We start from the raw sequence: 22,580 nt of genomic DNA on the forward strand, positions 1-22,580 counted from the left end.
CGGCAGTCAAACACACACGACAACAATGCGGCTCCCGTAGCTCCAGCTTACCTAGACATAGATATCTAGACATGGATACCCAGACACGTGCACACTTCTTACTGAACATATATCTGCATATATGACATATCTGGCGACACCTGGCTGTCATGGCGGAGTGGCGTGAGCAGACCATGATGAAATATTTGTGAAACTAATGAGTTTTTGGACGATTAAAGCCGTTTTAGGAGCGGCGTGACTGATGCCCCGTCTGCTAGACGTATACGGATGTGCGCCGCTTGATTTTGGATCTAAATTTCTGTCGAAGCACTGTTCGGATTAGAAAAGCATTTGGGGTGAGTATATTGTTCTATTTCATTCTTTGAACAACGTTTAAACCGTACTTATCCTTTAAAGTCTCGATCAAGTCAACCTGAAGATGCTCAGAGTAGAAACAAACGTTTTGGAATTTATAACTTATTTCCAACTGTCTAAAATTTCCAAATGTCTAAAAATAAAAGTCAAATGATGTCTCTTTCAATGTCTTCACAAAAGGTTCATTCAACCAAAACAATCCACAGTCTGCCTGCAGATTTTTGCTGATTCTGTGGCCGCCACAGGTTCTCAACGAGAGAGAGATTTACTTATTTGCAATCCCCATCTTCACACAGCATTTTATAAAAGGTTATAAAGCACTTTAAAAAAAAAACAAAACAATGAATTTTAAAAGCCATAAATGAGACAATAAAACTGATACAATACATGAAGAGATGCTGTCGAGTTATGGCAGAATTATTGTATCAAACTGTTCTGAGTGTCTGACAACACTTCTAAATGTAACATTCAGTGAGACTGACAACATGCAAATTTCCGGGATGTTCCTCATGAGTAGAATCTGCAGAGACATAAAGGTTAAACCTCAAGCAGCAGAGGAGCCAAAACACAAATAGTGGGACCAGATCAGCATCAAAACGAAGATGCAGCTGAATGTTATGAAATCGGAAGGTCTTCAGGTTTGTTGGGACTCCCCATGTTGGCTGTCAATGCATGCCGCAGCGGGGGGTTGGAGGCCTGGTGCAGTTTGGCGCAGCGTGGCGACAGAGCGCCGACGCGGCACGTCGTGGCTCCGGGTATCGGCACCAGCATGGGGCAGATGGTCTGTGGTGTGATGAGGGGGAGCTGCTGACGCAAACATCGACGAACAGCTGAAGCAGCCCACCATATACAGGTGGTGAGGCCATCCACTCCCACACACACACACACACACACACACACGTATGACATATACACGCACACACACGTGCTCATACACACACACACACACACACGACACATAGCATGCATAAGCACGGACATGTTTGCATCTGCATGCACACAGATATGTATATCACATACTAGCAGAAATACACACACACACACACACACACACACACACACACACACACACACACACACACACGGCTGGTGTGTTACATCACTGAAGTTAAGGGGCTTCGCTGTGTAATCAGCAGGACTCCTTCAGTTCATAGCTGTCGTCATAGAAACACATATTAGGACACATTTCCTCTGCAGACACACGTGTTCAGAGAAGAGCAACACACATTACTGTGCACGCTGCACGCCATCAAGCCAAATTACACACATCTCGCCTCATCTGTGGAGCTGAGGTCTGAACAGAGAAGTTGTCAGAAGGGTCTGAGTGCCTCCCAATGGTCTGCCGATGCACTTTCTTTGTGAAAGGCTCTTTTGCTTTTAGATTTACACACAACAGGCAGATGGAGCCACAGTAATATGACAAAGTAACACGTGGACCTGTGTGTGGGACTTGCAGCTATACTGTTGGCAAGAATCAACCCTGTAAAACTCTTTCGCCTTTGATTGGAATTGGAAAGTGATTTATTGTGGCTGGTAACCACCTCAGACTGGAGGACGAGGGGAATGTAGATTAACAGCCATGTCGCAGTGACGTCGCCTGTTTTTTGATTCCTGGGGGATTTACGGTAGGATTTATCGTACCCAAATACCCACGGCCATTTGGAGCCAAGAGATTTAGATTTGGCAACAAGTGAGAGGCAGGGCTGGAGATTGACTTAAAGGAAGTTACATTCATTCACTTAAAAAGGGTTGACGTTTCCTGTAATTGGTTTCTTCTTTTGACGACAACTTTGGACACATTTGTTTCCATTTTTTTTTTTTTTAATTTTAAGCTGTTGGACCTGTCTGGACTAAATTTCCTACGAGGAAAACAGGAGAAAAGCAAGGATGTCAAGATGCTGGTGGTGCAAAGGTGAAGTGAGCTCAGCCGCCTGCTAGCTGGTGGCCTTTAATCCCGCTGTCCTGCAGTGATCAGCCAATCAGATGTCTCCTGATAGACCCAGCAGCTCTCCTCACCTGCACTGCATCAATCGGCCAATCAACCAATCAAACATGGACACACGCTCAAGCGGAGAGAGGCCACCTGTGGATCATAACACTGATGACCTGAGTCAGAAAGAGTCTTTTTTTTTTTTTTAACTTTATCATAAATAAACAGAAAAACATTTGATAAAATGTGGAGCACAAATTGTCCCACAGACTAAATAAAATATGTTGGATTGCAACTTGGCTGTGTTGGAGCTTCAGCTCATGAACCAACAGAGGAACTTTGCTCCTTTGTCCTGTTTACTTTCACTTTGTGTGGTTTGAATTTAATTGTTGCTACCTTCAGTTAATTTTTTTGCCAACCTGTCTGACACTTTGAGACATGAGGTGAGAATAAAGCATCATTTCGACGAACAAAAACACACTACATTCATCGGAAAAGATTCAAATAAAACATTTACTGTTACACATGTGGAAGAACAAGGTTCGAAAATGTATGTGTGGCTTTTTTTGTTAAATATCAGCTGGATTAAAGATTTGTTTCCTTTTTGATGTTTCTAAAGAGTTTTTCTGGGGGGATAAAAATGAAACTCTGTGGCTCTCAAAAATAATATGCGCAAAGTAGCTGTTGGTAAAATCATTTAGTGGCTTTTTTGAAATTCTCCCTTGGAAAAGAAATAACACAATAAATCAGAATGTTTCTAACATGACATTTTTCTGAATAATTACATTTTCTAATGAATAGATGGAAGGACTGTTATGCAGTAAATGGATGGATGGATGATGGATGGATGTTACTTCTGTCTTTCCATTGAATTCATTAGTTCGTTGTATGTAAAGCACCATTAACAGACATGCAGATGGGACCATTTTAAACATTATCTTCCATCGCGGGTGCGTGGGCTGCTGAAACATTTTCAGATGACAAAGCAAGACGCCAGAAAAGCTCTGTCGGTGAATAAGGATTAGCCTTTATTGGTGTTTGGAGGGAAAAAAGACCACATATGCCATCATCCCCGTGGACAGCACACAATACTGGTGAGGAGTCGGGGTAATGTTGCGCTCATGGGACTTGTTCATAACAGTCAGTCACAACAAGGAGAAGTTAGCTGAGAATCCACAAAGTTGAAGAAGAAATAACAAGGCTGTGTACATTATTGTTATCATCATCATTATTATTATTACTGTTGTCATGACTACCCGCAATGCCGTTTTATCGCACAGCAGCGAAACTGTCACTGCCACCACATGACGAGCGGGCCTCGAATGCTCGCCGGAGAGAAAAGTCGTAACACGCTCAACAACACAGTTACATAGAAAAATAGCACTGTCAAAAAGTTTCTGAAACGTCTGTGAAGAAATCCCCAACGAAATCCCTGGTATCAAAAAGAAAAAACAAAAAAACCCACAGCTTCAGCCTTCTATCAACGGACTGAAGCGTGAGGAGCTCTGAGACTTCTCTTCCAGGGATTTCAATTCAAAAGTGTCTCAACATATTTCCCAAAAAAAGTGGACAGGAAAAAATGCATACATATACATATGTATATACACTGTATATTTTATATATATATGTATATATAAAAATGGATAGATCTAAAATACCCATGATACACCTTGGGGGTTGGTTTAGTCTCTGTGGGCGGTGCAAACAGTGCACGGGCTGATGGGAAATCAAGTGAAAACTGGTCTAGGAACTCAAAAAGAGCTTTATTTCTTCCCCTAAAGAGGACAACTGAAAAAAGCAGAATCATATTAGGTTTGATTGTGACTATCGAACAGGTAACAAGACCGAGGGCTTCACTGCCATCTGTGAACACAACAGTTCTACACAACCGTCCACGAGGCCCCTTCCTCCTTCACCGGGCGTCCAATCACAGCTCAGCAGCTGCAACGACAGAAGACCCATCGAGCTTTGGATTCGTCTTTATCACACTAAAAAAGTCTTTCTAATAACAAAAAGGCAAATTCAAGGTCGTCTTTACAATATTAAAAACCACCAAACTAGATCACTTACAGCTAACGGGGAGTTACCATACAAGTTTATTTTCTAATTTTCTAGAAGTGTTTCTAATATAGAAAATCATTGGTGTGTCATCAACAGTCCATGACTGCAACGTGAGGGATTGATTTGTTAGTTTTTTTTATTAAATCCAAAAGATATTTTTCATGTCTGTGCAAAGCTAGCAGATCTCCTTGACATGTGACATCCTTGTCAATGGTGAATATTTCTTGTAAGTATTCTTTATTTCTTGATATAAGTTGTCCAAAATGCAGACTTTCTGTATTTTTCTCAAACTAAGATTCTGTTTTTTTTTTAATGATTTTTTTTTCAGATTCCGGAGGTTCTGTGATCTAATAAGACACAGCAAGATAAACTGGACTCCTAGCCTGAAGTGAATGTGACATTAGATCGTGAACACCTGCAATTCACCACGACTGTTAGCTAAAAATATACTCAAAAGGTAATAAGGCATGATTTCAATATGTGATACACAGGATGTAAATTTGGTACAATTCCAATGGAATCTCAGAATTTCCACAGTTGCCATGGTGAACTGAATTGGGGAGCCATAGCAACAGTGACCAGAGGAGGCGGGGCTTAGTGGACGGTCAGTAGCTGGTCTTCGTAGGACGTTTTCCCATGCTGGTGAGTTAGTAGCAAACTGGGCAAAAAATAGAGAATAATAACAATAAAAGCTCGACAGGAGAATCTAAATATAAGTCCATCTCCTCCCACAAAGTCAATCAAACCATAAATTCTGTGATCAGATTAAAAATCTTTTTTGTTGTTTTGTTTGTTTGTTTTTTCAATATGCGCATTTATTACTCAGACAGAAAAAAAAAAAAACACCTGAGAAAAAACTGACAAAATGATTCAAATGGGTTCTTCTGTAATGTATTCAATTATGTATATTACAACTATAATCACATAATTCAAGCATATATCATATACACATATATATATTTATATATCTAGTGAGAGAATACTTTAATATTCAATAGTACAGTTGTATGGTACAGTAGCAGTAGGGTGCATTTCTCTTTCTCATTGGGTAAAGTTTGAAGGAGAGGTATAGACAAGTGTTTGTGTGTAAATCTATATACGATTTATCAATACAATACGCAACAAAAGAAAGAATAAAATTAACTAAAAAGAAGGAATAAAAGACAAAGAAAGGGTATAGGCAGTTCAGTACTGTGTTTGAGATGGTGAAAGTGTTTTTTTATGTGTGTTTGCATATGTGTTACTATGATTTTTGTCTGTGTGTGTGTGTGTGTGTGTGTGTGTGTGTCGGATGGAGGATCAGATCAGATCAGCACCATAAAAGTCCATAACAACATCAACAACAACAATAAAGGTTAAAACCTGGGTGAGGACTGTGCGTGTCTGTTGGTTTGTTTGTGTGTTTTTGTGTGTGTGTGTCTGTGTGTGTCTGTGTGTCTGCATGCTGAAGTTTTTCAGTCACTGTTCGATCCCCCAAACCAGTTGGTGTAATGTTTTTGCACTTCTTGGACATGTTCAAGGAATAAGAAGAAAGACTTCAATCAAGTTGTGTGAGAGTTAAGAGTTTGTGTGTAGCAAGACATCTTCATCTCAATTCCACCTGCAGGCGAAAGTCTGCACTCACAAACATCTGCTCACATCCAGCTGTTCTGATGGCTAATTACCTCTTTCTTTTGCTCCTTCACCTTCAAAAATGAAAAGCCCTGTGATTATTTTCAAACTCAGACACGGAATCAAATAGAAGATAACAACTCAAGTGCTCCGACGAGCTCACAAGGTAAACAAACAAACACAAAAAGAATTTCTTAAAACTATACAGTTTTTGTTTTCACCGTTCCGCCTCCTCCCGCCACCTCTCGCGCAACCTTCCACCCCGAAAAAACAATCCTTACTAAGAAACCTCGCCTCGTCTCGCACCGTGTGAAATACCTGATTCAACCGTGATACATTCTCTGTTACACCTCTGCCTTCTGGCTAACCAGCTCTGTGAAGTTGAAAATAGATTATTTGTTGTTTAGCAATACACAGCTGGGAGGAAAAGCGCTTTATGTGGCCCCGTGACCGTCCAGCTAACAGCCCCTCCCCCGCCCCATATAGAAAATATACAAAAGATTATCTCCAAAATCCTCCTTCTCCTCCTGAATACATCTGCTAATAGAAAAATATACATTAATCCTATGTCAAAATCTCTTGGACGAAAACCCTGCGCCTCACGCCCCGCCCTGCCCCGTTTGCCTCCTCTTTGCTGGACTAGTCTTGCCTTCCTGCCCAGTTCAAAAATATACATGTTTTTTTTTTTTTTTTTGTTCTATTCATAGAAAAAAAAATTACACGTCTGACCTCTCCTGGCTTGTGTCCATGCCTTGAGCTTAAAAAGTGAGATTTCACTGGCATATTGTGAATTCAACACCCTGTTTGAACTGGCCAGAGCAGCGGCCGCGGCGCACTACCTGCACAAACGTGGCGCGACACCGGGCGTAAGCACCACAGCACCGAGGGGCGTCGTCAAGCTGCCGGGGTGGAGATACAGTACGTGGTGTGGATTCAGCCGAGCAGCCGGAGAGTCAAACCGGGGGGAACAACAAAAAAAAACAAACAACAACAACAGAAAGAAAGATGGCGTCGCTGTGCTCGCCTGTCGTGACATCCTGAGGCACAGCGCACCCATTAAAAACACTCTGGTGGTGTTTGCGCCCGGTGTCGAACGGCGCTTACTGCAGGTCTACGCCCGCCTTCCCCCCTCGCCACTTCAACTAAAGTGCTGCTGTTGTTGGGTTGCCGTGTACCCTTTCCTCGTCTCCTCGTCCCCTCCCCCCTGCCCCCTCCGCCTCCGTCTCCTTCCGTCGTCTCGGGCCTTCACAAGTCTCCGTGCCGGCTCTCGTACTTGTTGATGATGTTCCTGCAGCGGCCCAGCTCTTTCCTCATGTCGGCCACCTCCTGGCGCAGCGCGGCGTTCTCCCGCTCCAGGAAGGCGGCGCGCACCGAGATCTGGTTCTCCTTCAGGCGCCGGGCGTCCCGCGAGCGCTTGGCCGCCTCGTTGTTCTTGACGCGCCGGTTCCAGTACTTCTCGTCCTGTCGGCGGCGGCGTGTGGTATGTTGGGGTGTGTGGGGAGGAAGGTTGGGGGAGGCGAGAAAAAACACAAGGAGAGGAGAGCGCGGGATGAGAAGGGTCAGTTATGTGGTGAGAGAGAGAGACGATGGCCGACATGGAGAGAGAAGGAGGAAAGGAAGGAAGCCACAGCTGAATACCCACAACTACAGAACACGGAAAGCATTTCCAGGAAGCATTTACACCACGGCCGCGAAAACACTCATGTTAGCAGCCTCGCCTCGCAGCGGGACGACTGGAGATGACTGGAGTCTGCATGTTCTCACTGAGGACTCACTCTGGATGCTTCTTTTTACATCTCGGTGCAGTAAGCATCAATAACCTGAGACTGTGATATTTTTTAAAGGGTTTCTGCTCATGCTTATGTGGAATTTACCAATCTTGATGAGACGTCTTAACCCTCAATCTGAATGTCACTGTTGCTGTATGTGAGTGACAGAAGTTGGAAAATGTGAATGTTTGTTAATCATGACTGCATGTGAAGCTTGTGAACCTGTAAGAAACGGCATCTGATTTAAAGCCTCCAGCGCTTTCTGCAGCCAAACTGAACTGAAGTATCGAAGCAAAGAAAGCAGTTTGTCAAGCGCAGGACTAAATTTGAAAGAGAACATAAGAACAAATGTGTATATTGCAGACAGTAATGAGATTAACTGAAATATTTCGCCAACTTAAAACAATTGCGGTGTTGAAACATTAAGAACGTGACATGAGTGTCTATGGCCTTGGCACAGGAGCAGTATTCCACTGAAATGTCTTCTAATATAAAGGGAAATCACCTCTTGCTTTATTGCTAAATACATATAGGCTAACACAAATATTAACACACACAGACACACACTTGAAGCTCAAATTCAAACACAAATAGACACATTAAGCAGGGAGGACTTATGGCAAAATGAAAATTGCTACTTGTGATATTATACGTATTGCAAAGAGTCACAGTGAGCCATGTGGAAGTATCAATGGTGTGTAAAGAAAGGTTCATCCCTGATGTCGCTACATTAGGAGCTCAGCTGAATGAATAAAAAGAGAGCAAACATGTTCGGCCACCCCACAAAACGCTGCAACCAAAGAAGTTTGCTGGCCTGAAAGTCCCGGGCGGAGATTGGAAATAACTGAGATGTTGTGCTAAACTTTCCGACTCACAGAGCAAAATCTGAGGTCAAATTGAAAGTAAGACCTTGCAGAGATATCCATCTGAAAGATGTATGCTGGGAGAATTTGTGCACACCCAGAATGTTTGCAGAGCTCTTCTTCAGGGTCTGCCTACATCTGGTGGAATCAGCCCACACCCTGAGACGACTTCTGAAACTTATCTGCAGATCAGAGGCAGATTGTCCCGTGGTGGCGTCCAGCCTGTATGTGGCCGCTCCAGAAGGCGGGGGGAACTTCTGAACTGCGTCTCTAACTCTTGCTGGGGATCATTTTTCTCAACCTGGATGCAGACGATTTATAGAATCCAGGAGCGCTGGAGCGCAGCAAGGTGAGCGCCTTCATCTCGCCATAAATTACAATCGCCCGAGGAGCTACAGCTGCTCCACGCTGAACTATGAAAGCACGAGCCATTGATCAGAGCGCCTCGCTCTGTGCGATGAGCGCGGCGCTCAAATATTTTAGGACTCTAGTCGGGAGGCATCGATATCAGTGGGCGTCTCGCTCATTCCAGTTTTTTTCCAGGTGTCAGAGAGCCCCGGCTTTTGTTATGATGAAGCTCAGGGTTTATAAGAGAATAAATTCAACTGGATGTGGAAGAAAAATGTGACCTGTGAGGGGCTGGGAGGAGAGTTCAGACACTCCAGGGTCGTTCAGTCAACTGACTATTTTAGGAAGCTCGAACATTCAATGTCTTCATCTTTCTAAAACCTCCAGCCAGTTTTCAATAATAAGAATAACTGTTAAAGATGTATGTGAGTGGCAGAAGGGGATTGTGGGAAATGTAAGCCCTATATTAATCACACTAGTTGATGAAAATCCAAAAAACTACGACTACTTTTTCACATGATTCCGACTGGAGATGAAGGTGGAGGACAGAAAAGGATTGTGGGAGATGTAGTACCTTCTGCTCGTCGGGAACCAGCATCTTCCGAGCCTTCTTGATCATGGGCTGAGGTTTCAGCTCCTCCTCGCTGAAGCGGTGCCGCCGCGGGTCGAACGCCTCCTGGCCCGGCACGCTGGACAGCGCCAGGTCCGCGGGGTCGGGGTCAAAGTTCACCATGATGTCACTGTTGCCGTTGGCGCCCGCCGCAGGTCCGGGAGGACCCGGGGGGCAGGTGGAGGAGGGTGAGGGGTCCTGAGGCACAGCCTGGCCACCTGGGAGGGCGGAGCAGAGAAAATAAAGCGTGTTTGATGTTGTTGATGATGGCCTGAGTCGCTTTCACTGCTCATAAACCAGCAAACAGACAGAAATAAACATATCGGGTTCATTTGTCCTTGTGTTCCAGTGATGTATAATCTGCCCTGACGGTCCATTCAGATGTAATAAACACAAAATCAGCAGTTTAATTACTCATTTAACCGTCCAGTGGTCATCACTATTATCATCATGTGGTTTTATCTGTAGATTAGAGCCCATCTGCGCTCACTGAGGATGCTCACATGTCACGGCTCAACACAGCACTCTGAACTCACCGAGGAGGACAAGGCATGATGGTAATGCTGTTCACTGCTGTGTTTCTGATGAGATAACATTTTAGCTCTGCAAAGCTTTCACATAAATTCAGATTTCACTTGCTGCCTCACAGATTTTACTCAATAAGTGTCCGTCTGTCAGCGATGCATCTTCAGTCTCCAGCTAAATGCTCCACAGCAAGCAAGTGTTCGTTGGTTTCTGGATGTTTCAACATTGATAATGAATGAATTAAAGAAAGATTAAGTAGGTAACTACTGACTTCACCATAAAGCAATGTTGGATATGTCATTTTAATCAGATTCGATGACCATCTTATTGAATCTCACGTTTTTCTCCTGTTTCAAAACCTTTCATTGCTCTGGTTTTGATCAGCTCAGTCACAATAAAGTTTAAAACCACTATATCATCCTACATGACAACAAAGGCGGTCACATGATCAATTATAATGTACAATCCCATGTACTTGAGGAAACAACAGCTGAAACATTGCGGTCGCTTAAGGACATAGATTTAGGAAAGACCACCATAAATGAAAACTGTAGAGGAGTAAACAGCAAACAACAGACACAAAGCAGATTCTCTCAGCTGGAGTCATGCGGATTCATCATTTAACTCGTCTCCAGGTCACATGTACCATACACTCGGTTTCTGTGGTTTTATCCGCAGAGCGGCGAGCCACGAATGAGGCCCTCTGAGACGAGTTGACCATAAAGAGGATTAACCAACAGGCTGTGGACAATATGTTCACATTTAATTCTAAACTGCAGGGTGGCAGAAGGGAACATGCAAGCTTTTTATTCATTTATTTATTTATTAAATTTACTTTAAATCCACACATCCCTGCTGTATTAACTGTTCTTTTGGCACAATTGAAGTTGAATATTTTCCATTCTGCTCTTAAATGTTTACATCTTCACTCAGGACCTCCTCTTCCTCTCGCATGGCTGCAGTAACAGTGATCTACCACCAGGTGTCAGCAGTGAGCCAGAAACACTCAGCAGGGTTCACAAGGGGAAAAGACTCAGGCTTTTCTTTAACCCATTGTGGTGTGAAATAGCATCCAATCTCTCTGTGCTGCAGGATGCAGCGCTACAATGACTGTATTTCAGCTGAAGTGAGCGTATTTTGAGGAATCAGGTCAGGAATCACATTTCTTGTGCCTTTTTGCATTGATTACAGCAGATATTAACAGAGGTGGATTCTTCTTCTGTGAGTTGTACTGTGATAAAATCAACACTTGTGTTGCCAGAGCACAATCATGGGTGTTAAAATCAAAGCTGGAATGATGCCGGGACTCAAAAGCTTCTTGACACTGAATGTAAAACTCTTGAAGTTTTATACCCACAAGGTTTTCTGCTTTATCTTCCTCTCCAAAGTGTTATAATAACTAGATATATCTATATTTTTTTACAGCTGAATTTCTACAAAAATCAATTATTGTGACATTTCTTTCACTTTTTAATGTTAAAAATGGCACATTTCTGGTCCCCCTTGGAAAAGAGGTATGAAAGTATGAGTTGAGCAATCATCCAGCACCACTCAGGCCTCCATTGTGGCAGCATTTGTAAGACGCTTTCTGCAGCTCCGGGCGCCGAGCCACAGATTATAAATAACTACAAAGCTGGTGACCATTATCAACCAAAACAGTGGAAGAAAGATTTCACTTCTTTGAGAGAATTAAATAAGAGAAACCAGTTTTCCGTAAGCAATTTGATCTGGGAGTTCTTTTACCCGTTTGTGGAAATGCCTTTTATTTAAAGAGCAATTTGTATCAACAAGGTTAATTTAGTTTCGCTGAATCTTGAAAACGTTTTATCCATATCCTTTGTGCATCCTTTGTGCATTCAAAGCACTTTTTTCCAGTCTGGAAACATCAGTCAGAGCAGCAGGACTGACACTGATTTGCTACCCGGCCGCTGCTGCGAGCCGTCAGTCATTTTATTTTATGCACATCAGCCACAACGGCACAAGCGACTCCTCCACAGCGCTGCGGGAAATCAGTCTGACACTGCACGGCAGGCTGGGGGCCAAGAAGGCTGTGGTCAGAGGAGGGGGGTGGGGGCCAACGTGGCCTCCCGAAATCCAGCTGAAAATACTGGAGACACTGAGCGAGGAAGACGTGCAAACCTTGTGAATGGCGGTTTTCAGGTTTAAACTTGCGCTGAACTCTGAGATGAAATCTTCTTAAGTGCATTTGATCGTTTGACCACTTGTTGCTCCTCCGTGATTTTGGCTCTGATTACCAAAAAACCCCTCAAGGCGTGAAGGAAACTGACATTTGCACACACTTTTACACAATCCACTGAACCAAATACGAGTCACGACCAAGCGAAGCCGTCTCCCAGAACCACTACGGTGCAGGTTAATGAACTTTAGTACCTGACTCACGCACGGTGTTATGAGAGACGTTAGCTCCGAGGCACTGTTGGCCCAGTAAACAGGAGTTTAGTGAATAGTAACTGAATGCACAGGGGTTCTGTGTGTTAAAAGTAACATGCTTCCTAGTTTGTGATGGTTTAAAGGTAATGGAGGAGCAGTGGAGGCTTCCTTCGCTTTGCAGATGAGAGTCGGGACTTATGTAACTCTCAGTGTGACTCGGCTGCATCCCACTGCTGGTTTTCCTCAGTCTAAGCTTGAGTGGAAAAGTTGACGTTCTTGTATATTTGGTTATTTCTGTCCTCCCGCTGGCCAGTTGCAATCAAACCACCGCTTGTAAACAGAAGTCACGTGGGCTGACAGATACAGAGGTCTGTTTACAGGACGGTGTTGTGGCGACCTGTCATCTTTCAGAGTTTGACATTTTGGCACACGTGGACCAAACCAGATTAGAAATTCCTCTTTCGCTGAAAGAGGCTTCAGTATCCAGGCGACTCGGTGTTATCATCTGATGCGATCACGGTTTAAACTGTGAAGACTGCAGGCGAAGGTGCTGTTCCTCAACAACTCGCATAAATAAACATGCTGAAGAGATTCTTTACTCGTCAAACAATGATAGTAGAAGTCTGAAAAGTTAAACTTTCCCCAGTAATGTTTATAAAGGTGGACGGGGGAACAAGTCTGCTGACCAGCTGGCTTAAGTTTTACAGCCGTGTGAGTCCACGAGTTGTATGTGCTGCACCGATCATCAACCGCTGTATTTACCAGAATGACTCAAAGCCATGACATTACATGTGATGTAGCTTATTTTCACTGGCTTCAATCCAACAATCCGGACTCTGTAAAAAACTCTGTTAAGGCTGTTGAAAAGTGGAACTACACTATGGCGTTTATGATCACTTTTTGGAATTTTATAAATGACTTTAAAACAATCCATAAATGGTTTCACAGCTGAGAAGAACAAAGTCAGTCATTTTAACCAAATGTCAGTGGTAAATGCTCCATGATTACAGTGCAAAATCAAAATGTTCATAATAAGAGTCATCAGAATTCCAGTATGTCATTGTGGTATAAGTGCTTGGTCATAATTTGACCCTCTAGCAGAGACAATGACTTGCTTGTGGCCTTCAGGATTCAAACCAAGGTCCCCCACACTTATAGGAACAATCATTTGGGACAGAAATGAAATGATGAAAAGTAGCATGAATCGTGTTCCAATGCGCAACATTACCAAGTATCTTTGACCTGTGTGAGGATGCAGGACTACCTGAGACATAGAAAGAACGTGCAAACTTCAAAAGAGAGACTCAAATCAGGAAGCAGGTTAGATGTCACCTAGAGGAGGCAGCACCAACCACGATGTGTGTGTATTTTTGGACCCTGCATCCATCAATCTCATGATTCGGTCACCGTGAGGCTCTTTTCACGTGTCGTGCTCCATACATTCCCCTCTTTATCCCGTCTATACGTCCTCCATCTGTTTGCCCGCCACGCAGCCGCTCCGTCAGATGAGCGGCTGCTGGCCTGATCTGCATCTCTGGCAGCTGGACGCACTGATCCTGGATAAGTCTGTCCAAAGCCTCGTCCTAATAACAACCATTTTGGGCAAAAAGTTGAAACTGATCCAAAAACACGGCTCTCACTGCTGCTGCTGGGTAAACATCCACCAAGCGAGGCTTCGCCTGGCTTCATTTCCTGTCTGAGAGCAGAAGACATTTGGAGGAAGCAGCCACCGGCTCGCACATTCTCCCTCCACGCTTTCATTAATTTCACTCAGATTATGTGTTTCTCTCTCATCCTGTCACTCATTTTCAGCTGAGAGGCTGGAAACACTGAACTGAAGCTCTTACTCAACAAATCTGAGGCAGAAATCTGCAGATTGCAGAGCTGAAGCTGCCACACGAACGTCTGACGAAGTCGATGTGCGTGAAGGTCACACACAGCGAAAATCACGGATCACAATCAGAGCCTTCATTTCTGATTCATGTTCTCCTGGAGTGAAGGCGTCCCGGGCGAAATCCTTCTTTTTAAAATAGCGAAAAGTCTCCAACAGAGGAATCGCCACAGGATGCAGTGTTGATCCTCCGAGGAGACGCGCTGATGCATTCAGATGATTCATTGAAAGTTTGATCACTTTCTACTGACAGACACACTTTGATGCTTTAATCATCAATAAAAATTCATACTCTACTGTTAAAAAGCATTGGGGAGATTTGAATAGTTACATAAAATTAGAACTTGATTACATTTTATGGTTAAAAACAAGTGGAAATGCGTCACTGTGCTGAAAACGTATATTTGACTGCAGTTCTTGTGTTTAATATAGTTAATATACGCACTGAGATACTTTTTGTCTGTTTTCAAGACACTGTTTTCAAATACGAACGGAAACCTTCGTAGCGTTCTGTGAGCAGCTGACACTCAGAGCCACTAGAGTGGCTACCAAGGTGGAACTTTTTGAAACGCGTCCACTTCGCATAACAATTCCACAAGAGTTTCTAGTGTGTTGCTGCAACAAGCAGTGAGGTTATAAAGTGTTGTTTCCGACACTGGAGGGCAGATCTAAAGGAAAATCGTGAGCTATATGTCCAGTTTTGGACGGTGTCCAGCACTTGTTTTGCTCCGGCGCTCACGGCACGCAGGTAGTTTTGGGCTGTCGTGGGCTGAGACGCCCACAGAGGCAGAAAATAGACAGGTTGAGGTTTGAGAGTCAGGTGAGCAACTCTTCCTCTTGACTAATCTCCTGTTTGATCTGACTATACTTCCACTCGGTCCACCTACACAGAGAAACCTGAATGCATCAAACTCGCTGCGGCTCTCACGGGGTCACGGAAGAGGCATTTTGGGAAATGTAGGAAACCGAAAACTCAAGTGCAAGTAGGCGAAACAAAACATTATGGCAGATGGATGTGTGCAGACTGAGCAGCTCCTGAAGCTGAAGTTTGCTCCCTCCAGTCAGCGTAAGCCGGCTCCTGTTTCAGCAGGTTCTTATGTAATAAAAGGGAAACAATACAATTACCAGGAAGATTGTAATTATGCTAATTATGCAAGGATGGAGGTAACAATTAACATCTGCTGAGATGACTGTAATTCAGCAGTTTTGTGGACTTTTTCAGTGGTTTTTCTTTCACGGTGAGTTTCCATTACAGTTAAGCAATTTAGTGAAGTTCAACCGTAATTACTTGCAGTGGTAACTTGGTATACACAGTCTGCCAGCAAATATGTTTTTTTATATGTATTCATATAGAGTTGAGACTTATTGAATAATCTTAAGTCAGAGTTGATGGTTTTGTTCCACTACTTCTCATACTTTGATTTACTTGTAATTGATGACCGTTGTGACATGAATAAAGCTTCTCTCAATCTTTTAAAAATTGGATCAACTTAAGAGACGCTTCATGAAACTATCAACTATAGTCTCTGTCAACACTACTGTATTTTCCAATCGATAAATCACAGTTGATATCTTTTTATATGTTCATGCTTTTAATATAGCAACTTGTTCATCAAAATATAGAGATAGAGAAAAACGCTCCGTTTCTGTCTACAAGGAGACGATGGGAACACTGCGACTGTGCATGTGCACCACAGTCGGAGTGAGAGTTGTTCTCCACATGTGCAAGTAGATGTTCAATAACAACGTCTGCCTCCAGAGAGTCAGGACTCCTGGTCCGTATCCTCCGGGGATTTGGTAGTTTTACAGTTGCTAAAGAGTTTTTTGAGTCACCAATGATAGCAATCTAACTTCACTGACTGTCCTTCTACTCGCCATTGTCAATGTCTGTAGCATTTACTTCTTTGCACGTGTGTGGTTTCATTACAAAAAAAATAACCAGCAGCACCCACTAGTGGCCTTGTATGAAAACTACATAATTCTCAGCATTACTGCTGTTTCATGTAAATGGATTTTGGATTTTGTTTTCAAAACATTTCTTAAGCAAAAATACACTTGAAACACAAGAATGGGGCCTCGGTCTTCCTAAAAACAACTCAGCAGAGCAGCAGCAGTGGAGAACTAAAAATAGTATTAAAGGATTACTTGTCAGACAAGTATCAGAAGCAGTACTTTTATCATTTCTCGTCAACGCCACAGGAGTACAAGTGGCCTGACTGTACTGTAGCTCCACTATATGCACCTATATCAGCTCGAGTAGCAGAAACAGACGCTGCAGTATCGTTAGCTTTAGGAGAAGCCTCAGTAGTGGTCGCTTATATAATAGCAATAGCAGAAGTTTGAACCGTATCTGTAGTAAAAGTGGGTGTAGCAGCAGTGTTTACGGTCCTCACTGCAGCGGCGTGACAAGCAGTGTGTCAGTTATTCTGAATTTCGAAACGGTCAAAGCAGCAGCAGAGTGAGAGCACGTGGAAATCTGGCCAGCCACGGTATCAACCAGTCACAGCGCTGCGTGAGGCGTCGTCACAGCAGTAGTACTGATAGCAGTGATATGAGCTTTACTACTAGCAGCAGCACTCATGCCAGCCGTCACAATGTCAACACGGCTCTGACAGGGATAGTCGTAGTAATAAATAGTTCCAGCGGTGACATTAAGATTGCGATCAGCAGCGAGCAATCAGATAAAGGCTCAGTGACTCATTTCCTGCTCCATGGAGGACGACACGGACTTGAACTGTGCGCCCTGCCAGAAGCTGTTCTTTTAATTCACAAACATGAGCCGGAAACACAATACAGACGTGGAATGCGATATAGGAAGTGTGTTACGTAACGACGGCTCCCCTCCCTGTAACATAAACACCGAGACGGCTCCTCGGACTCCTTCACACCGAGATTAACCGCAGGCTCAGACTCGAATCCATCAAACACGCCGATGACAAGATTTTCATACTCTGGAACTGCACAGTTGGCTTTTTTTTTTTTTATCTGTTGATTTATTTGTTTGATTGCTGAAATTTCAAAATATCCCAATCCTAAAGCAGGACTTTCAGCCATTCGGTTCAAAACAAACAGAAAAGGCAGTACGATAATCACTCAAATGTCATATATCATAAAAATCATTATTTTTCAAAATCATTTTCCTTATTATTTATGATAACCCGACATGTATGCTGCAATTAATTTAAAAATTACTGCAATAATGTTTTGAAAAATCAAATATTTGGTCCTTCTAGTATATTACGTGTAATTTAATCTATTTTATTACAATTTAATGATTCATTAAACTGTTCATTGTGTACATAGTGTGCAGCACACTGGATCTTTATTTCAGTGTATCGAATGCTAAACTGTCTAAACTGCTTCTTTGTTTTCATTTTACTATTTGATTATTTTCCAAGTTTGAAGTATTACATGATCAGACCATTTAACACAGCTAAAATTAGCCCGTTCAGCTAATGATTTTTTTTTTTAAAAAGCTACCCTAAAGTTGCTTTAAACATAATTTCCAGTATTGAATGTGTTGTTTTCGTGGCGCTGTATTTTCAGTCTACTGGTAGAGACGCTGGTGTACACACCCAGGCGGGCTCGGACCTGCTGCTGCACACATAAACAAACAGCCAGACACGTGCACCATCACATGAGAGTGCAAAAAGCTGCAGAACATACACACACGCGCGCACACACACACACACACACACACACACACACACACACACACACACACACACACACACACACACACAGAAACAATTTAGTCCAGGTGACACACCCCAGGAGTGTTGTTCCTAATGTCAACACACTGACTGGGAGTTATGTCACAGCGGTGTGGAGACAGTACTGGACACCCCCCCCCCCCCCCCTCCCCTCCCCACCCCACCCTACCCCACCCTCCTCCTCCTCCTCCTCCTCCTCCTCCTTCCAAATCGCTGCACAGGCTCTGCCAATGGTCAGATCACATTATGACACACTGACTGGGCCCCTGAGCACATGACGGGGGGCTGGACAAGCACAACACCCCCACCCTCTCCCTCCAACACACACACACACACCTCGGGATTTTGCAGATTCCCCCGTACTGATTGAGAACAGCATCTGCACGTCTGTTGCTTCACGTTTTCCACCCGAGAGCTTCCTCTCGTAGCAGATGCCCACCGACAAAGCTCTCTCCGCAAACGTAGCAGCAAACACAATCCCAGAGAGGAGGCATTAAAGGAGACCTGCTGTACTGTCTGACGGTCCTCCAGGCAGAGCCACTTCTCCAGAGCTGTACTTATTCAAATATGGACAGAAACAGGCAAAGTGCCGCTGTGTAATGAAAGAAATAATTCAGCATGTGATAATATAATCAGATATCACTCAGGGTCAGGGGAACAGAAAATGATTGTCGACTGAGCCAGAAGTTCCATATTCCTTCATTATTACGGGACTCATATCACACTTTTGGATGATATTCCTTGTGTTGGGTCTTTGGAAACTGCTGCTTGTGACAGCACAAATCTGATCGTTTACCTTCAAGTGACTCAGATCAGATGTTTATCGGAGAGTGGAAACACAACAAATCAAAGTCTTTCTCAGATACATCTCAGCAGAAGCTGGTCAGACTGTCGGCTGGATGTATTGATGGCTTATTTATAGCAGGTCAGACTGAATTCCAGGTGGTTTCATGATGTTCTTGTCTGTGGTATTTTACATCCAGTCAGTTTAAGAACTGAAATTTTGGAACCTTAGTGCATTTTTGCACCAAGCGTCAACTTGCTACTTTATGAACCATGGTGAGACAGGTTAGTTTTACTCTGCTTATGATGTGTTGTTGCAATCGTAAGTAAATCACTGACCTCTTTGAAAAATTATGGAATTAACAGTGAACATATGAAGTGTCTGGTGTCTCCTGTGTAATATATTTAATTTAATAATGATAATATGAATAAAAAATATTTGCATGTTCCTGTGCAGTGACTTCAGATCAACACCACCATCAGCTGGTTGGAGTAAGATGCTCTGGCGGCTGGATGTTAAACTGATTAATGAGAGAACAAATGAGCTGAGCTCCACCAGCAGCATGCAGACAGCTTGAATGTGAAGGAAATATTAATTATTCATTTTTATAATGCGAATGTTGCTTCCAGTGTGACGTGTTTCATGTTGCTCATGGATTAATGAGGACTTCTTCCTGACGTAATCTGGAGTTTAAGTGGAAAAGTTTGGTTAATACAGCAGCTCTGGATCAGACTGTAACCGTGAACGTTTGCAGGACAGAGAGACAGCAGCTCTGCAGCTTTTTCATGAAATTTCAGTTATTGCGACTGAGTTAAGAATTTTTTTTTAATCGTAATCAACAAGTGGCTACGGTGACATTTTATAACCAGTTCTTCTCAACATTGGCCACAGACGCAAAAATATCAGAGAGCATAATTACAGCCGGGCTACACCAAACCGAACCAGTCCTTCACAGGCGGACCAGACTGACGATGACTGTCGCCTCTGATCTGAGGGTGTGTTGAGGCTGAATTTTCTAGTTGTAAATGCAACACTAATCCTGAATCATCTCGAAGATCATGAGGCAGAGACAAAACAAAGGAGAGGATTTTTCTGAATGTGAGTCTTCCTGGTCTGATGTTTTCCTGGTTCTCACAGAGAGGAGGCGTACAGTTTGTGTCATAGAAAGGTCACGGAAAGGTCATCTGAATTGTTTTTTTTTTCATGCTTTTTGAAGATTCTAACTCATGATGGAGCAGCAGGATGATGGATTGGGTTCGGGCTTGGGTTGGTTTTGGGAAAAACAGCAGCAGATAATTCTTGGAAATTCTCATGCAGGGGGATCTGTTTTGTTCCTCATAATTCCGTTTCAAATTTCAATTAGGAGCCATCTCTTCTAATCACTAAAGTCTCCCTCTGTCACCCTCTCACTTCTTCCTCTGTGTTTATTCGCTCTGTAATCTCCACTGTTTCCTCCTCCCGCCTCTCCCTTCCCCTCTCTCTCGCTCTTCTGTTCTCTCTTGCATGCTGCCTCTCTCGCTCGCTCCAATGCTTTCTGCAGCGGCACGTGACGTGGCGGCCGCACATGGCCCGAGCGTGTGAGAGACAGAAAGAGAGCGAGAGAGGGATTTCAAAACATGCAAAGCGAACACTCTTGACTGGGCTCCTGCTCTGCCCCTCCAGCACTGCTCTCTCCCTCCCTCCCTCCCTCTCTCCCTCTCTCTCTCTCTCTCTCTCTCTCTCTCTCTCTCTCTCTCTCTCTCTAGCTCTGTGCAGTGTTACAGAGTGCAGAGTCAGTGTCTTGTTTAACTCTTCACTCGCCAGGATTAATCACAGCCGTGAATGTTAAATCACCGGCTGTGGCATTATCCTGCGCTCCCCTCTCTTAAAGGGACAGCAGACCGGCTCCCTTCATCCAACACTCGCCTCATATTCAAAACAGAGCTCATCTTTAACAGCCACACGCTACATCTACACTCTTTATCCATCTGAGGCGACTTGCTGATTACTCTGGGAGGACTTATCTCCGATCGGTGTTGTTTTCCGCTCTCTGTTGGAGACAAGTCATATTTGTGGCTCAAGGCAGAATAAATCACAAATTCATGTTTGATATCGATCAGGATGGGACCCGCAAGGTGGAAGGAATTGAACAGATAAATGATATTTAGAGTGCTAAAAGATGGGAACATTAACAAGGGCTGCAGAATAATTCACAGGCAGGAATTATATTTATTGTAGGAGACACACCCAGCTGGAGGGAATTTACACCAAATCTAGGCTAATACAGAAAAATATCGACAAATATCTTTGTCTTTTTGCCTCAAAACTAAAATGAGAATGCTGGGAAAAGGCATCCCTCAGATCTCTGGATTTTTCCTGCAGCTGTGCTCCTCATATAGCTCAGCGCCAACATGGCTACACACGTTAGAGTACACATGTTACCCAACATTTTAACACCTTTATACCAGGATCAGCATCGACCTCTGCAGCAGTTTGAGTTACAGCCGCCGTGCGTAGATTCAGCTGCCTCCGCCTTTGGCTCTTCTCTTCCTCTAAACCACTGCACACCACAGCGTCACCCCTGAAACTACGCGCTCGTCTCTTTCTACTTGTAAAACATCAAATTTGAGGTTAAAAGAAACATCTAGATTACTGCCGAATAGATGACACCCACTTAAGAGGAGCCATCACAAACAGGAAACCAAGAGTTGGTGTGAAACAGAAGAGAAAGTAATCCAGTCAACATTCCCGCTGAAAATCCAATTTTAGAATATTTAAATATTACATCCTGCCAATAAAGAAGAAAAACCAGATTAAACCTTGGTTGAATAGATTTACTAAAACTCAAGGTTTGGTTTCAATAAAGCCATGTTGTTGCATTACGGTTTGGTTGGTTCTCTCTACTTTGATTTCACCAGCAGTCTGTCCGTCTGTCAGAGGGGTGAAAGACACAAAGACAGATTCTGTTGAAGTCGGTCGGACAGATCAGCCTCGGGGAAGAAGAGATGATAACATGTGGGACCTTATTCAGATTTCGACGTTCAGATTTCTTTCCAGGTGCCTTATTTCATCTTTTCCACATGTCAAACTGTCTCATTAGAGAGTCCAATTCCATGTTTCTTTTTATCCAAACTCTCAAACGTGGTGTAATCTCCACTGCGGTCTGACAGTCCACCGTCATTACAGAACAACTTCATAAAAGCAGGGGGGAAAAAAATAGTGCAGCAGATGCTTTCGCATTGCAGTTCATTGAGTTCATGCATCCTCCAGCAGGCGCGGGCTCGTGGGAATCCGAGATTAAAAGTCTGTTTTTTATTAGGAAGGTTTGGACATGAGTGGAATGACCTGGAAGTGTTGTCTGGAGCCGCAGCCTGATCTGAACTACGAGCTGAGGTGAGTCAGGATTGTTTTCTTGGAAACAAAGCGACACCGCACCTCCACACAGTCTGCTGTCCACGTTTTAAAGACCATGTTGGTGTTTCTCTGACTTGTCACCTACTTTTCCATCCTCACAGCATTTATCTTGGATACAAAACTATTTTATATTTAAATGAAGACAGATGCATTTTAAAACCGACAACGCTACTTTCTACTGTCACACTGAATGATTGCTATCAAGAAATCAGTAACTCAGTTACAGTTACTGAAGTTCCGTTAGGCTTGTTTCCTGATGCTTTTCTTCTTACAACAGAGCTGCTGTGTTTCTCAGTTCTGTTCTGAAGCTTTATATCCAGTCTACACGACAACGTTT

General features: G+C 43.4%; 1 protein-coding gene across 1 annotated transcript in view; it reads right to left on the reverse strand.

Annotated features, from left to right (window-relative positions):
* Positions 1 to 3,291: 3,291 nt before the first annotated feature.
* dbpa (D site albumin promoter binding protein a) overlaps positions 3,292 to 22,580 on the reverse strand; it is a 32,360-nt gene continuing 13,071 nt past the window's right edge. Inside the window, exons 4-5 of the mRNA XM_030120446.1 lie at positions 9,511 to 9,764; positions 3,292 to 7,417 (exon numbers count right to left, since the gene is read on the reverse strand). Of these exons, the coding sequence (XP_029976306.1) occupies positions 7,202 to 7,417; positions 9,511 to 9,764 (470 nt within the window). The 3' untranslated portion in view covers positions 3,292 to 7,201. The remainder of the gene's footprint in view (positions 7,418 to 9,510; positions 9,765 to 22,580) is intronic.

The sequence above is a fragment of the Salarias fasciatus genome, chromosome 22 (genome assembly GCF_902148845.1).
Source record: "Salarias fasciatus chromosome 22, fSalaFa1.1, whole genome shotgun sequence".
Taxonomy (NCBI): domain Eukaryota; kingdom Metazoa; phylum Chordata; class Actinopteri; order Blenniiformes; family Blenniidae; genus Salarias; species Salarias fasciatus.